This window comes from Hemibagrus wyckioides, linkage group LG23 (genome assembly GCF_019097595.1).
Source record: "Hemibagrus wyckioides isolate EC202008001 linkage group LG23, SWU_Hwy_1.0, whole genome shotgun sequence".
NCBI lineage: Eukaryota > Metazoa > Chordata > Actinopteri > Siluriformes > Bagridae > Hemibagrus > Hemibagrus wyckioides.
This window is the reverse complement of record NC_080732.1, coordinates 14,957,367-14,974,272: the sequence shown is the minus strand read 5'-3', so window position 1 is coordinate 14,974,272 and position 16,906 is coordinate 14,957,367. Positions and strand designations below refer to the sequence as shown.

Sequence of the window (16,906 nt, the reverse complement as noted above, 5' to 3'; positions counted from 1 at the left end):
CTACCTGGCAACCGACAGACTCCTTTTGTATTTTTTTTATTTTTTTTACCTTTCCGTGCCATCCTGTCTGACGTTTTCAGGAACACATCTCAGGAACACATCTCAGGAAGCTGCATAGTATTTAAGAGAAGTCTGGCGGAGAGCTAGAAGGAGGAGAGAGAGTCAAGGGGATTTCCAAGGTGAGACCAAAAAAAGGCAGTCAAGAGTAAAGATATTTCAGCAGGAAACTAGAGAATGGAGTTATACAGGAAAGAGCTACACCGTGTCCTTGTGTGCAGGGATTTAACGCTCTCCTGCTGAGGAGAAAAACAATAGATCTGTCAAGCTGGATTGCAGAAGTACTCGAGGTGTTTGGAAGGAAAGTGTGTATGGCAACACAATGCTTCTTAGTGCCACAAAGCTAGATGTTATACAATAGGGGGGTTGAAAAAGCGATTAGCCTGAACTTCATATGCATCATGTTTTGTTCAAGTCTAGAAAATTCGGACATTTTAAAAATACTACTATTCAGACTATTCTGATGTTATTTTTGTCAGTAAAGACTCAAGTTACAGTATTTAATTCCACCTTTATTTGTCCTGTGCACAAAATGTACAGTGAAATGCTTTTGTACAATGAAAGGCTCTAAAGGTGTGCAATAAAAAAATATATACAAGAGAAATAAATGGAATGTGTGTAAAATATGCAGTTGGTTGAAAACTACACTTTTATGCTTTTTTTTTTTTTTTTAGATAAATGGAAAGATGTATGGAACAGACTTTTGGGAAAGTGTATACAGTAATCCCTCACACATCCGCGAGGTTACGTTCCAGGACCCATTGCGAATGACGAGGTTTCGCGGATGTTCGGTGGAGTCACTAAAAATGCTAATACTGTACTGTAAATGCTTATTTTTAGAGTTTAAACCCTAAATATGACCCCAATCATGCTCCCAAAACGCTTTAATTTAATTTAAAAGTTAGCTTAATACATTACCCTTAAAGAAGACATAAATGTTTGATGTAAAAAAAATAGAGTACAGTATCGCCTGTATAAAAACCAAGGAAAAAAATCACTGAGATCACTTATTCACGGAATATGTTCAGTCAAATACAAGGGGCAGGGAGATGAACCCGTAAACGACATTACGCATACAAAGCATCATAGCTACCAGCCAAACAGCAGCTAGGTAAAACTGTTAATGCTCTGTGATTGGCTACTTCCAACCCTTCCAGCCAATAGCGTGTCGTAATGGCTGTATTGTACGCACGTGATATCGACGATGTTCAATATCATTAAAATGACATTTATATTTTATTTATTTTGATATTTTGTCGGTTTACTTTTATATTTATATTACTGAATTAACTTTTCTTAGTAATTTCGCATTAAAAAGCAAGAAAATGTATAAATTGCCACGAAATTAAACACTTTTACAGGATTTCGCAGGTCTGTGAAAAATTCGCGGATGCAAATTAGTTAGGTTACAAAGAATATTTCAGTGAAGCTGCGAATCGTGAGACGCGGATCTGCGAGGTTTTACTGTATATAAAATCTGAGAAATATAATCTGTATCTCAGATAACGTACTGTGCACCATATACTGTACACTCTGTCCTTTAGTAGGTACTACCTAGTCGTAATGTCTGAAATCAAACGCTAACGTTAGTTGAAAAGAAAATGACAAAATGTCTGTCCTCAAACTCGGCCAAAACCTTCTGAGGAACAACCTCTGATTTTAAAACCCACAAAAGTCAAGTTTGTTTTTAGGCTGCATGTGTGATGAAGGACAAATGTCTGGCAGCGATTTTTCAGCAAAAATGTAACCTTGGAACTCTTGGGAAGCTCCGTCCCTTTTATTACATGTAGCAGACTGTGATGTCGGAGTGCAAAAGGTCAAAAACTTTCCACACTTTAACATCTGAGAATTCCCACAAAATCCCGTCGCATCCTCCTGATCCACATTCTCATTTTACATATACAAAAAAATTAGCTTTCGCTTAAGTAAAACCTAATCTCATGTTTAGAAAATCATTGTTCATTATGTTTAGATTAATGACGCTCTATGTAAATATTTCAATATGCTATTTAAATCGCTACGATTTATTATTTATCGCGGCGCACTAATTAAACTGCTCTTTTGCATCGTTGCCTAAAATACGTCAGTAATTCTCTGCTAGTTGGCGGAATTAATTCTTTTCCATCTAGGATGAAATTGCATTTGCAGAATGCTGAAGTTAATATCATCGCTCCCACCTGCATCTCACAGTATTTTCCACATTAACTGCTCACGTTTTATTAGGAATGTTTGCTTTCCAGACATGCCATGCTGTGCCGAAAGAGGCTGAGGTCTGTTTATGAGTCTGAACGTTTAATTTTATGTCCTGATTTTTTTTTTTAAAGAGACATTTCTTAATTATAGCTTCTAGTAACCCAGGAACTGTTGTTCGTGGCCAGGTTTATTTTTTCCTGCGTTTCACTTTCAGTGAAAAGTGTTGGTGTTTTGGTTGGTAGGTAGATAGGTAGATGGATGGATGGATGGATGGATGGATAGATAGATAGATAGACACTTTATTCATCCCAATGGGAAATTTACAATGGCAGAATGTAGAAATACAGTTTCAGAGGAAAGGTGGTACAGTGCCAATGCATCTCAGCAGCTGTGAAGCATGGTGGTGGGAGCATCATGGTTTGTTGCTGCACTTTGCAGGAGAAAACCAGGGTAGCAGTACATAATCTGAAATGGAGAGGAACCAAAACACACAATGAAATAATGTATGAATCAGTTTTAATGTCAATTCAACTGCAATAGAAAGAAATAGCCAGAAGTCTTGGTGAAGCAGAACAGTTTTGTAAGGTCTAAAATTCCTCCCCAGTGTTGCACAAGCTTAAAGAAATGTATGTTAGATGTTACTGGTATTACACATTCTTATCTGTCATGATAATTCTTGTCTGCTTAGAGCTTGGCAAGATAAAAAATTTAGTCTCTTGTAAATTTAATGACAATGCAGGGATTTGGGGAGTTTGGGAGTAACTACTTATTATAATTGCACTCATGACACCTTATCTTTGTTTTTTTTACTATTTGGTTATGTATATTTTTCACTTTGTTTGCATACCTTGCTCATCTATGGAGTATAAAGACCGAAGTCAGTGCCCTGGGACATCTGCCTCACCTTCTTCAAGAAGTCTGACTACTCTGAAATGCTGCTTAGTTGATGCACAAACACCACTCTGTTCCTCCCTGAGACATGAAACCTCATACATGCAATCCTCTTGTCCACTGGGAAAAACTCCAACTGCGAGGCCCTCAGCTTGGGAGTGGTGAATATTCCCATACCCGCCTGTGGCATAACTCCTGTGGGAACTCCTGAGTCAGATAAAGATCAAGAGGTTTGGTATCAGGGCCTCTACTGTGCATGGACATGAAGCCAACTAGGTCTTGTCCTTTACATTTGGCACTTTCATGTCTTTTCCCTGTGAGCTCAGAGTGGTCCATTTTCCCAAACTCAGATTTCCATTTCAAAGTTCTAGTCTATCTAAGATGGTCCTGAGATGCCCCCAACCATCATCCTGCAGATGGTGATCCTAAAACAAGACTCCATGTCCCTATTGTGGGCTAAGCTTAACTTGATTATTTAGTTGACCTGGTCATCAGGTGCTTACGTATGGACACCTCCCCCAGTCCTGGCTCCAGGGATCTATCCTAGTATCCCTCACCAGGTCATAATACCCCATGAATGGTACATAGTTTTTTTTTTTTTTGTTTTGCATGGATGGATTGCTCTTTCTCTGAATCCTCCCCTCAGAACTGCTTACCAAGGCTGACCCTAGAGTCCAGAAAGGGTTAACTGAAAGGGTTTACCATTTAAATCTCCCTTCCAGTTACAATGCAATGTTACAAAGAATAGCTTTTTATCATGACATCTATCCATCCACTTTTAGCATTTCTGCACTCATCCACCCATCGACTGATCCATCCAGCTATCCACTTTTATCATTTATAGACCCAACCACCTATAACTTATGAATTATATATCCAGCCACGCATCCACCCTTCCATCCACACATCTTTATTATTAATTATTCATCCTTCCATTCAGTCAGTTTTATCATCCATCCATCCATCTAGTTTGAGCATTTTTATAAAACTGAATGTAAATGATGTAATATTTGTTATGGAGGAAGGTTTGCAAATTTTTCGTCCGAGTAGCTACTTCACATCCATCCATCCATCCATTTATTCACCCTTACATCTATACAGCTTTATTCATCCAGCTTTATCATTTTTGATCCATCCATCCACACATTCATCCATCCAGTTTGATCATAATCCATCCATCTATCCATCCATTCAGTAATACAACTTTATCATCCATCCATCCATCCATCCAACCATCCATCCATCCATCCATCCATCCAATAATATAGCTTTATCATCCACCCATCCATCCATCCATCCATCCATCCAATAATACTGCTTTATCATCCATCCACACATTCATCCATCCAGTTTGATCATAATCCATCCATCTATCCATCCATTCAATAATACAGCTTTATCATCCGTCCATCCATCCATCCAATAATATAGCTTTATCATCCATCCATCCATCCATCCAATAATACTGCTTTATCATCCATCCATCCATCCATTCATCCACCATTCCATCTATACAGCTTTATTCATCCAGTTTTATCATTTATCAGTCCATCCATTCATGTATTCCTCCATCCAGTTTGTTCATCCATCCATCCATCCATCCAATAATACTGCTTTATCATCCATCCATCCATTCATCCATCCATCCATCCATCCATCCATCCACCATTCCATCTATACAGCTTTATTCATCCAGTTTTATCATTTATCAGTCCATCCATTCATGTATTCCTCCATCCAGTTTGTTCATTCATCCATCCATCTATCCATCCATCCATCCATCCAGTTACCTTTACATCTATACAGCTTTATTCATACAGTTTTATCATTTTTCATCCATTCATCCATCCATCCTTATCTTTCATCAATCCATCCATCCATCCATCCATCCAGTTACCCTTACATCTATACAGCTTTATTCATGCAGTTTTATGTTTTATCAATCCATCCATGCATCCATTCATCCATCCATCCAATAATACAGCTTTATCATCCATCCATCCATCCATTATAAAACTGAATAGAATAGGCTTGATATTAGTTTTCGTCATTTGGTTTGCTAATTTTTGTCCTTGTATCTTCTTCACACTCCCTGTCCATCCCTGTATCCCTGTCCATAATAAAAAGGCTTAGATTATGATTTTTTTTTTTTGACATCATCTTTACAGTCACTGCCCTTGATGAGACAGACACCTTATCTCCGCTCTGATCTCGACTCCTGAAAAACAGATGAGGTGCTACACTGTGCATTACAGATAGAGGCAGAGAGACAGAGCAGGAGATGATCGATGGTGTCTGGCAGCTTTAATGTCTGTTTGCAGATCGCCGCTCAGCCCTGACGCATCGAAAACCAGTGTGTGTGCGTCGGCATTACTGGGCTATTTTAGTGCAGGGCAGACTTAGAGCGCATGGTGTTCTTCTGAGAAAAGCACTCGTTGTTAAGTAAACACAGCAGAAACAATGATCCACCTGTCCTGCACCTGCGCCAGCTAAAGAACACAGGTGCATGCTGGGGCATGTGTGTGTTGCACAACTGGTTGTTCACAGTAGTAAAGTGATAGCAGTTTATATATAAACAAACGTGAGTCCCAGTAGTTTGTTTGAGGCTTCTCTACAATATATCTTGTCCTTTCATGTCTTCATAGTGGTGCGTGTAGTAAACCGGAAAGTGTTAGAGGAAAACATAAAAATGTTGAGGAATAAATCACTTCACGGTTAGAGGAATGTTTTTACTTGTCTCCGAGTGTTTTATTCCTCTTACACAATGCCAGTTTGCCCAGAATGAAGCTTTGTTATCCTTTTTTTTTTTTTTTAATCTGTTATTTGTATAGTTAGAGTTAATACCGTGGAACAAGTGGTGAAACATTTCCTGGTATCATTCTCTCTTAATGATGATAAAACAAAAATGCATTGTGTCACGTTACTGAGAAACTGGAAAGTACAAAGTCATCTGATCCGAAGACTCTCCCAGGGTGGAAAAACGTCCCGACTGTTACAAAGCGTTGGCATTGGAGACTCCTTTCATACGTGTTAAATAAACGTCTTACAGGATACGTCAAAATACGAACAATTAGATGTTTTTGTTTGTAAAATTATGAAGTACTTATATATACATTGTATACAATATATAACTAACTAGTATAAGCATTAGTAGCCACCACACACGCACGCACACACACACACTGGGTAAACGCTGACTCTTATTGTCGCAACAGCAGGCCACTGGGGAGATCTGACTAGTGACACTGCAGTGCTGTGTTGCCAGATCCACTTTTTTACTACTACTTCTCAACTGTACATGTACAACAACACCAAAAAAAAGCACACACTCACAGTAGAAGATTTCCGAAGCTATGGTTTTGGAGATTAACAATAAAATAGTGGCTGAACTGCTTTAATAATGAATAAAATAACATAACATGTCTGCTTCTAGGTAGTAGGGTTGTTACGGTGTAACTAACACTAGTAGTTTAGTACTTTAGTAACAGTTACTTCTTATTCAAAATACTTCATCTACCCCATTTATTTATTTTACTCAATCAAATTCCTTCCTTCCAGTGTTTCACATCCCTTTTGTGAAAAAATTAGTAGCATCTCCTCTATCTGGACTCACACTAAATTATACATCAGCCTCCCCCGTAGAGGGGATGTGGACCTCACTGAAAACCCTTTGACTGCGTAATCCGCTGCTGCTGCAAATACGTGACTTTGCTACCTCTGCTTTAGCATGTGTCTAAATTCATCACACACACAATGGCTTTTTAAAGTCGCAAACAAACATGGCATTGATGACCACGACTAAAGCAAACAACGGTCTATTTTAGGCCAAGCAGCACCGCACAGTGCCACACTAGTTCATTTTCTTGCGCTACAAATCACTGTTCCCTTCTCTCTTTAAGCTGACCGTATGATAAATACTGGAAATTTTTTAAAGATTTTATGGAAAACTTGTTGAAACATTCCGCAATGACCTTTATGCAAAGATGTAATTAAAAACATTTCCTTTGTTTTTCCTATCAGCTCACTGTTCATTAAATGGTTGATTAATACCACTGTATCATGATACTAATGTATTTAGTCTAGGTCATCATCCCTACTAGGTAGATAAAAATAATCTACCTATAGGGATGATTTTAGGGGATGTGGTAGCTTAGTGGTTAAGGTATTGGACTACTGACCAAAAAGGTTGTGAGTTCAAATCCCAGCTCCATCAGGCTGCCACTGTTGGGCCCCTGAGCAAGGCCCTTAACCCTCAATTGCTCAGTTGTATAAAATTAGATAAAAATGTAAGTCACTTTGGAAAAGGGCGTCTGCCAAATGCCGTAAATGTAAAATAAAACTATGGGTTGAAACCTAGAACGAAAAATAGATTTTGCTTGTCATTTATTTATCAACATTTCACAGCAAAATTCCATGTCATGGCAGACCGTCTAAACCGGCAGATACAGATTCACAGAGAGACACTGATTCAGCAAGCTCACGCTTCACTGGCTGTGGATTTTTTTTACTTTTTTTGCCTGTGCAACAAGTACCAAACACACACACACACACACTCTATCCTTTCCATGTTTTCTCCATATTTATTATCGTCCTGGCTGCTAGAAGAACATCATGTCCGGTTTAAAGACACGGCATAACCCTCTTGAGTACACTTTTTCTGCAAACCTGCAGCTTATTCCAAAACTTTTCCATGTTTTTCGGAACCAGTCCAACTTTACAAAAAGCTCAGGGTTTCACAGGAAGTGTGCTTTGAGCGTCGCTTCCAAAACAAACCCAGGGTTTCCTAGAGGAAGGAAAAAGCGGCCCATTGTTCTCACTGCATGTTGCTATTGGCTAATAAACAGGAAATGGACGAGGGTTATCTCGTTGGTCATTGGTGCTTTTTCCTCAGTGGTCACTCGAGAAATGAAGAAAAAGCCAGTGGATTGTTTTGTTTTCGTTTCCCAACTTGAAGAGAGAAGCACTTTATATTTTTGATGGATAGAAATACCGGAAAAGGAAGATTTTTATTTTGTCGCATGTGACATGGATCTTCGATATGATTGTAAGAAACTAAAATGCCTTATCCATGTCTTCATGGATGATGTCAAAATGATTTACTGAGTTTGTATGTGAAGAATTTTGTTGAGTACTAGAGTGTATTTAATACTCAGCTTCTTGAAGGCAAGTCAAGAATGATGACTAGTGATGACCGAAAAGGTAGCTGGATGCTGGTTAGAGTCTAGTTTCTTATTAAATACAAACAAGCTCAACAGGATTTGGAGTTTTAATGGAGAAAAAAGTCATTTGTGCTCTTTGGAAATTTCTTATAATTTGATTTTGGCTGATATATATATAATTATTGCAGTATATTATGGCATTTTTACTATACACACTATGTATTTTAATATTTAGATTTTGTTAACAAAGCTCCAATAAAATCTATAGAGTGATATGAAAATATTTAGAGCGCTCTTAGGCTTTATTTTTTTCCACAAAATAATTAAGTTATTGTTTTTTAGTTATATTGCAACGTTGGAATATTGACGATAAAATAATTCGATTTCATTTCATGTCAGAAATTTTCGCACTATTATTTTTTTTGCTATAATTGTGTCTTACATTTTTTTGCTTCACCCCAAACTTAAAACCTATTTTTTTAATGGGGGGAAAACACTCTAACACAGTGAGATTTATAGGTTTTTATAGAGGTTTAAAAATATTATATAAAAATATTATATTGAGGAAAAATTTCCATCGCTAGACTCTAGACTGTCTGGCAAAACTTGAACGAATCTCAGAAAAGTGTCCTGTATCATGATCCCAGTGCAATGGTTTGAGTTAACATATAAAACTATAATAATCATTTCTGTTTTCTTGTGCAGAAGTGGCTTTGAAGGTCCACCTGAGTGACGCCAGCACTCACCAGCCGCTCTCCGACGCCACCGTAGAGGTCTTCGCCAATTACACCCCCGTCGCCAGGGAGACCTCCGGAAGCGACGGCAACATCTTCATCCGGTTCCCGTATCGTCTGGGCGACCTGCTGGTCATCACAGCTACCAAGCGAGGCTATGTCCCTAACTCCGCCCCTTGGAGACCAGCCAGGCTTCCTGGTACGATATGGAACTCACTTGGATTGAACGTTTTCCTTTTTGTTCCTTCTTTCACTCCGATCTCGTTAGTGAGATTAGCTGCTCAGAGTCTTTCCAGTAATAGACGTGAAGGCTTATGGACCACCTGAGTCAACTCTCTGGAGAGAATCAGGAAGAAGGGGAATAAAGGGGAGGGAGGAGATGGTGGGGCACGGCTACAGGGAATCTTCAAATCTTGTTAAATATAAACGGGTAAAAAGTATGATTTTATTTAGTAAATAAAACATTGTTAGTGTTGGCAGTTCTCTGTGGTATGAGGGGAATAAAACACATAAGGGCATGCAGTTATATATTTATAGAATGAACTTGTGTTGCTCCCCATCACATCACCCTTTCACTGGTTATATTCAGCTTTTCATCTTAAATATTTTTGGGGGTGAATATGACCACAGGGGATTATGTGTGTGTGTGTGTGTGTGTCAATGTGCTGGAGGAAGGGATGAACCCTGAACATGTAATGACAAACATGACCCTATATATGTGTGTGTGTGTGTGTGTGTGTGTGTGTACGTTCTAGTCTTCTCATCGCTGAGTTTGGATCTGCTTCCTGAGAGAGCTGCTACTTTAATGGTCTATGACGACGAGGTTCAAATCGTCTCTGGATACCAAGGTAAGAAAAAAGTCTCTGTGTGTGAGAGAGAGAGAGAGAGGGAGAGAGAGAGAGAGGGACTCTACCTAATCAAACCCACTTCTTTTCATTTACAACTCTCAAACAACAGAATGCTTTCTTGTATTTAAAGTAAAATCTGAGGTACTAATATTCTGTCTATCATCACCACTCTTTACAACCACGGTGAGTGAAAAAGCATCTCAGAATACACAACATGTCAATGGGCTACTACGGCAGTAAAAGACCACATCAGGTTCTTAGCCAAGAACAGGAATCTGTGGCTCGAGTGGGCTTTATCTGTGGCTCAATCACATAAACACACACACACACACACACACACACACACGCTTCTCAAGGGAGCAGGAGAGCTGCCAGTGATAGAGAAGAGGTTGGGGGCGTGGCTATAGCAGCAGGCCAAAGACCGCCTTTCCTTTCCTCTTCAAGGCACGTGTGTGTGTGTGTGTGTGTGTGTGTGTGTGTGTGTGTGTGAGAGAGAGAGAGAGAGAGAGAGAGAGACTGGGCAATAAGCGATATCTCTATTTAAATTGCTTACCTAGTGCTAAAATTTGTTACTGGTTTTATGTGGCTTTCCTGCTAATTAGAGTGTGTGTGTGTGTCTGAGAGTTTGATGTGCCTTAGTAAGCACTAGTGTTCTGTTTTTATTCACTTAGCTACACCTAAACCTTTTCCCTCAAAGCATGCACACACACACACACACACACTTCACGGGGTGGAACGGTTCCCTATAACTATACATAAGGGAACAATAATGTTACGCTCACACACACACACACACATACACACACACAGTCTCTCTCTCTCTCTCTCTCACTCAAACGCACACACAGACACACAAAACTATGAGAGACTTCACCCCATCTGCTGCAGTATTCTGGCACAGTAAGAGGCACCCCATTCTTGTTCCACACACACACACACACATATACATGTGTATACACACAACTCAAATATTCAGTCATCTGCCTGCCAGCATTCTCTAATACAGAATCGTGTGTGTGTGTGTGTGTGTGTGTGTGTGTAAGGGAGGGACCCTGAGAGCATCCCAGGGAAATACTAAAGAAAAAGAAAGGAAAGGAGGAGGAGAGGAGAGGGAGAATAAACACTAAAAGAGGGAGGGGTGAAACGAAGGAAGTGCTCCTTGGGGAGCTTTGACAGACAGATAGATGAGCTGAATATGGCATGACTTTAATGGCAGATGGTGTGTGTGTGTGTGTGTGTTTGCATGACTAGGGTGTGTAAGGCACTTTAAGGATCTCTAATCTGTTCATCAGTGTACTTCAGCTCCAAATGCATGCAATGATGGAAAGAGCGAAATGGAGTGTGTGTGTGTGTGTGTCTGTAAGAGCACCTGGTTGTGTTGTGCCTCACAGTTGAAGTGTGGTGTGGGGTGGTGTGGCTACGACTCGCTGTCATGTCTGTGGAATGCAGACTCCCTGCAATGGAAACTCGATGACATCATCACTTTCCACAGCCGTACAGGAGGACCACGGCTTCATGATTTACTGACCCGCTCGCTTTAGAGAGGAAGAGATAAAGACTGAGAGAGAGAGAGAAAGAACGAGAGAGAGAGTAGATACACTACTCTACCCTACACCACAAATCAGCTACATCAGCTATAATAACACAAGCTGAACCATTTGTCTTTTTCCCCGCCCCATTTTTTTCTTACGGTGGCACACGATTGGCTAGTGTCGCTGTGACTGACAGGAGAGTAAGAGTAATGTCCCTCCCGCTCTGAGAACAGCTTACTTATTTCCTTGCATCATTTGTGTATAAAAGACATAAATGTGATTCTAAATGAATTACTCTCGATTTATTTTTATTTGTACAGACTAATAATAATAATGAATAAAAAACCCTGACTGATCGCTGCAGCCATAATCATAACTGGTATTCAACAAGTATTTTATGATTCTTTTAACGTCCTAATGTAGTAAATACCACTAAATAACAGACTTAAAGGAGAAGTTCACTTCCAGAACAAAACTCTACAAATAATTTCCTCACCCCCTGGTCATCCAAGATGTTCATGTCTTTCTTTCTTCAGTCGTAAAGAAATGATGTTTTTTAAGGAAAACATTTCAGGATTTTTCTCCATATAGTGGACTTCAATGGTGCCCCGAGTTTGAACTTCCATAGAGCTCTAAACGATCCCAGCCGAGGAAGAAGGGTCTTATCTAGCAACGCGATCGGCCGTTTGCTTAAAAAAAACAAATAAAAAATTGTATATTTTTTAGCCATATTTTTGCGCGTCCGTGAAATAATCACGTCGGAAGGTCAGTCGTAACGTAGGCAGAACTACAGACCCAGTGTTTATTAGTGAGGAGAAGGAGGAAGTTGTTGAACGCTCGCTTTGTAAACACTGGGTCTGTAGTTCCGCCTACGTCACACATGATCTTTACAACATGATAGCACGTAGCATCGTGGTCGTGCGCTTTTTAACCACAAAAGCAAAGCAAACGTGCAAAGACCAAGGAAGTGCAAATAAGGCAAATGCTCTTTACTTACAAAAAGGTACATATAACTTTGTGTCGTTCCACTTCGGAGCAGTCCTCCTTCTCTACACTAGTAAACATTGGGTCTGTAGTTCCTCCTACGTCACGCGTGACCTTTCGACGTGATTACGTAGTACATAGTAGTTACGTAGTACATGTAACGGACAGGCTTCGCAGAGCTAGTGCTAGACGAACTTTTGTGTTTAAAAAGTATATAATTTTTTATTTTACTAAGAAAATGACCGATCGTTTCGATAGAAAACACCCTTCTTCCTGGGCTGGGATTGTTTAGAGCCCTCTGAAGCTGCATTTCATGGGCACCATTGAAGTCCACTATATGGAGAAAAATTCTGAAATGTTTTCCTGAAAAAACATCATTTCTTTACGACTGAAGAAAGAAAGACATGAACATCTTGAATGACAAGGGGGTGAGGAAATGATCTGTAGACTTTTGTTCTGGAAGTGAACTTCTCCTTTAATATTATTTCCAATCATTTGCTTAAATTACTGCTACAGAGCTCCAAACCAGGGTTAATTGAATAACAAGCCTCTATTTACAGTAATATGATATTACTGATGTTTATCCAGCACCTGGCATGGCATGAGAACGTGATCAGCGATCGCTTGTTGTTCGAATCACAAACCCGACACGGTGTACCTTCAGCTACTTCCTTCACAAGTTTTTGCGACTGTATCTCAGCGTGGCCAACGGAGCCGTGACCTTAATGCTTAGAGAGAGGATCTTCCTTCCATTTTAAACTTGTTGCTCTCCATCAGGGCAAATTTAAAATGATCCACTGTCTGTCTCGATAACTAAAACACTCAAGTGCTTAATTCATTTTGCAAGCTGTGTTTACATGAGATGGTGTCAACTCCAAACCCGTTTACTTAGTTTTCAATGACTGGAATCAAGGAATGAATTTTTTTTTTTTTTCTGCCGCTGGATCGATTCCCAGGCTCGTGGAAGGGCAGGATGTAGATTTAACGACGTGACGCACTTCACGTGTTATAATATGTATACTGTGTCTATGTTGTGTGTGAATGATGTATCCATATAGAGTGTTTCATAACACACACCAGTAATGACTTTTCTTACTGATTATTTTCCCATCAGCATTGGCCAAAAATTAGAATCTGATATGGGTCAAGTCTTGCATACTTGTAAACACCGGAGAGAAAAATTCATATGATATTAATATCAATATAGTGATGAATAACGTCACTGTATGCTTTTCTGAATCGAAATATATCGTGATATATTTTCATTATATAAATTCAAAAAATACTTATTAATTTAATTACAAACTGACTCAAAGCATCTTGTTTGATTTAGATCCTTAATTTTGATTTGTAAAATATTTTTAGAGATTTTTCCCCTCCTTTTTAGTGGTAATTGTTTAAATAAATATTTAATTTTTTTTAGACATGAAATTAATCAATAAATAGATCCTTTTTAATGCAAAATTATTAATATAATTTTTTTTTACATTTATTTTAATTTTTTTTTTTTTTATAAAAAAAAGTAATATAAAAATTATTATTATAAGTGTTTGCTGGCACTTATGGTGAAACATCTCCATCTCAAAATATCAGAAATGTGCCTCAAGGCCCACAGTGTCCTCTATTTTCACATCGTAATTAAATATTCCTATAGAATGTGTTTGTAATAAAAATGGATGATGTTTGTGTTTTGCGTCCAGGATCGAGGCTTCAGCCGTGGATTCAGTTCCAGAGGCGAGCTCTGAGTCTTCCTCCTAACACCACCTACACCAACCTGACTGCCTTCCTCACTGTGACCCACTCTGGACAGAACACACAGCACTTCCCGTACCTGCAGGGCCTCGGCTCTAACAGCACAGGTATCACACACAAACACATCTCCGCATCCTTTATAACAAGCATGCTTATTTAATAACAGTATTCCTATTACTGCCCCTTCTGTTTTCTACTCACAAGGCAACTATTTAAGTACGCAATGTTTACACACACACACACACAAAGGCTATCCCACAGGGAAGGAGTAAGTGGAAGAGTCGAGCCTCGTGTCGTCTCTAGGTTACCATGGGAACATCATGCTGAGACGTGGCCTCGTGAGAACGACCTCAGTTCCCTTTTTCCATGTCTTGTGCTCTTAATCAGGCCAACAAAACAAAAATAGCAAACAAAAAGTGGATCACTCATACAACTGTAGACCATGCTTACTTAGGCAGCTTTGTTCATCATCTCTTTGCTGTCTATTCATTCTATAACTGGCATCTTGTACCAAGCTGCCAGTTGGAAAGAATGTGTATTGTCCAGAAGTCTATTCATTTCATTCCTGTGTATTTATAAACAATTAGCACAGTTTACCTCAAATGACCGGCGGTAAAACAGGTATTTATGCTCAGGTGAACGGCAGGCATGCTGAAAAAGAGTTAAATGGATGATTATAGTCTTTAAGTGTTTACTTAAGAATGCTGTGCTTAGGCTCCGGGGTCAGTCGTAACCCATAATGGCACTAGCTCATCTTGGGCATCTGTGAGCCTCATGTATGCAGACGGGGGCAAATGTATTAGCTGCCATGTGATGCACCATGAGCCGCAGTTTGCTAAGAAGCTCTAGCTGGCTTCACACATACACAGAAGTCTCTGTACTACGAAGACGCCAGGAGACGTTCCTGCTACTGGTCTCCATGGTAATAACCTTTATCAGTGGGTGGTGCAAGTAGCATTCTAAATCTGTTTTCTTTCTGATAAAATAAAACATTCTGGTGGGAGATTTAGTGTTTTGTATATAAAATTCAGCATCATATTTTATACGAGATGTCGCAGAAGCAGCGTCTGCTCTTTGGTACGGATCCTGTGCGCTCTACCGTCTTTACTCCCGTTTGTAGTCGCTCCATGTTTACATTAAGTTCAAGTTTTCTCAACGTCTCTGGACACAAAACGCATCTATTTGCTTTGTTATTGTGAGTCCGGGTATGTGTGAATGTAGCATCAGTCTTCACCATCCCTATATGGTGGCTGATGTGTGAGGGGTTTGAGTAAGCTTAGTGGGTGGGAGTGAGAAAATGGAATAAAAATCTTAAACCATGTGTTTATGTGGAAAGTCCCTGTGCAGATGTTACTGTAGAAATAATAATACATTAGAGCAAGCGCATTAATACAAACCTTGCAGGGGGAACTCCGGTCATAGATGCTGTTAGAAAAAAGTGAATCACCTTCTGACCAATCAGAATTAAGGATTCAGCAGTGCTGGGGGATAACGTAAGGACTGTACATTTGACACAACTCTACTATACAGAATCTCCTGATGGTTTGGAGTCACATCGATTGCAGATTAACTGTTTGTTTCAACAGAACGTAATCTTCGGCTCAGCCTATTTTAGATATGTGGCTTTTATAAATAATAAAGATAGTAATAATAATAGAAGACTCCTTGTTGTCTAGTGTAGATCCATAACAGTAAGTCATGCATTTTTTAAATGCTCTCATATGTAACACCACTGCCATATTTGCTCCATCTGATCCTTTCTGTTGGTCTTGAGGGATTTAATTTGCCATTTAGAGTCATTATTTTAGGATGTACCTTATAGCTAAACTATATTCTCTTGCCGTTTACGTTTTCTCTTTCTATCCACACACTCAATTTTACCTTTTTATTTAGCCCCTTGTCTCATTCTGTCTTTCTATCACTGGTAGGCAGCAACCGAAGGTTTGAGCTGACCCCTGTAGCTGCCATCAGCGTTCACCTTTTGGGAAGCGATGGGGCGGAGCTTCTCGTCAACGAGCCAATCAGCGTGAGCGTTCCTCTCCCTGCCAACTGCGGCTTGAAGGAGAATGACCACATTCCTGCCTGGAGGTTCGATCCCAAACTCGGTGAGTGTACACACGCTCTCTCTCTCTCACTCACACACACACAATCAGTGTTCTACAAAACATTATGGTAAGCTACCAGCCTGCTATGCTTTGTTTGTGTTGGTGTGTGCATGTGAATAAAGGAAAGATGGAGCCCTTCAGTCACCAGATTTCCTGTCCCCTTCATCTTCTAATCAGCAGGATAAGTTGTGTAAAGTGGTTTAGGGCTGGGAGCAGGATAGGAATGTTTTTAAAACGTTCGATACAAAGGTGGTGATGATTTTCTGACTGTGGAACCAGAAGGTCAGCCAGGTCACGAGGAACTGTTGTAAACAACATCATTTCAATGGTGCTTTGGGGCTGGTACAACCGCCCCCCCCTTTTTTTTTTCACTTACACACACACACAGAAAGGGTGTGTGTGATCTTTTTAAGCTGAAGCACTCTCTTCATCACTTTTATACTATAAACAGTTACTGAAGAAATGAACATGTGCTGACGTGTTGGTGTAGTCTCTCACTTTACTGTTGTAATTATTATTTTTAGTTATTTTCTTAGGGTTTTTTTTTTATCTTGTTCCCATAAAACTGAAAAACTGTAGGCTTGAGCAGGCAAAAAAAAAAAAAAAAAACCCAAACCCTTGTTAATACGAACATAATACTCGATAATGAAA

General features: G+C 39.5%; 1 protein-coding gene across 3 annotated transcripts in view; it reads left to right on the top strand.

Annotated features, from left to right (window-relative positions):
• Positions 1–16,906, top strand: part of fam171a1 (family with sequence similarity 171 member A1) — a 37,143-nt gene that overhangs the window by 8,985 nt on the left and 11,252 nt on the right. For 2 of the 3 annotated variants that reach the window (XM_058376306.1, XM_058376305.1), the window contains exons 2-5: positions 9,006–9,233; positions 9,790–9,882; positions 14,099–14,257; positions 16,079–16,255. In XM_058376306.1, coding sequence (XP_058232289.1) covers positions 9,006–9,233; positions 9,790–9,882; positions 14,099–14,257; positions 16,079–16,255 — 657 coding nt within the window. Of the gene's footprint in view, positions 1–8,028; positions 8,186–9,005; positions 9,234–9,789; positions 9,883–14,098; positions 14,258–16,078; positions 16,256–16,906 lie in introns of those variants that run through there. The other variant, XM_058376307.1, reaches the window with a different exon arrangement.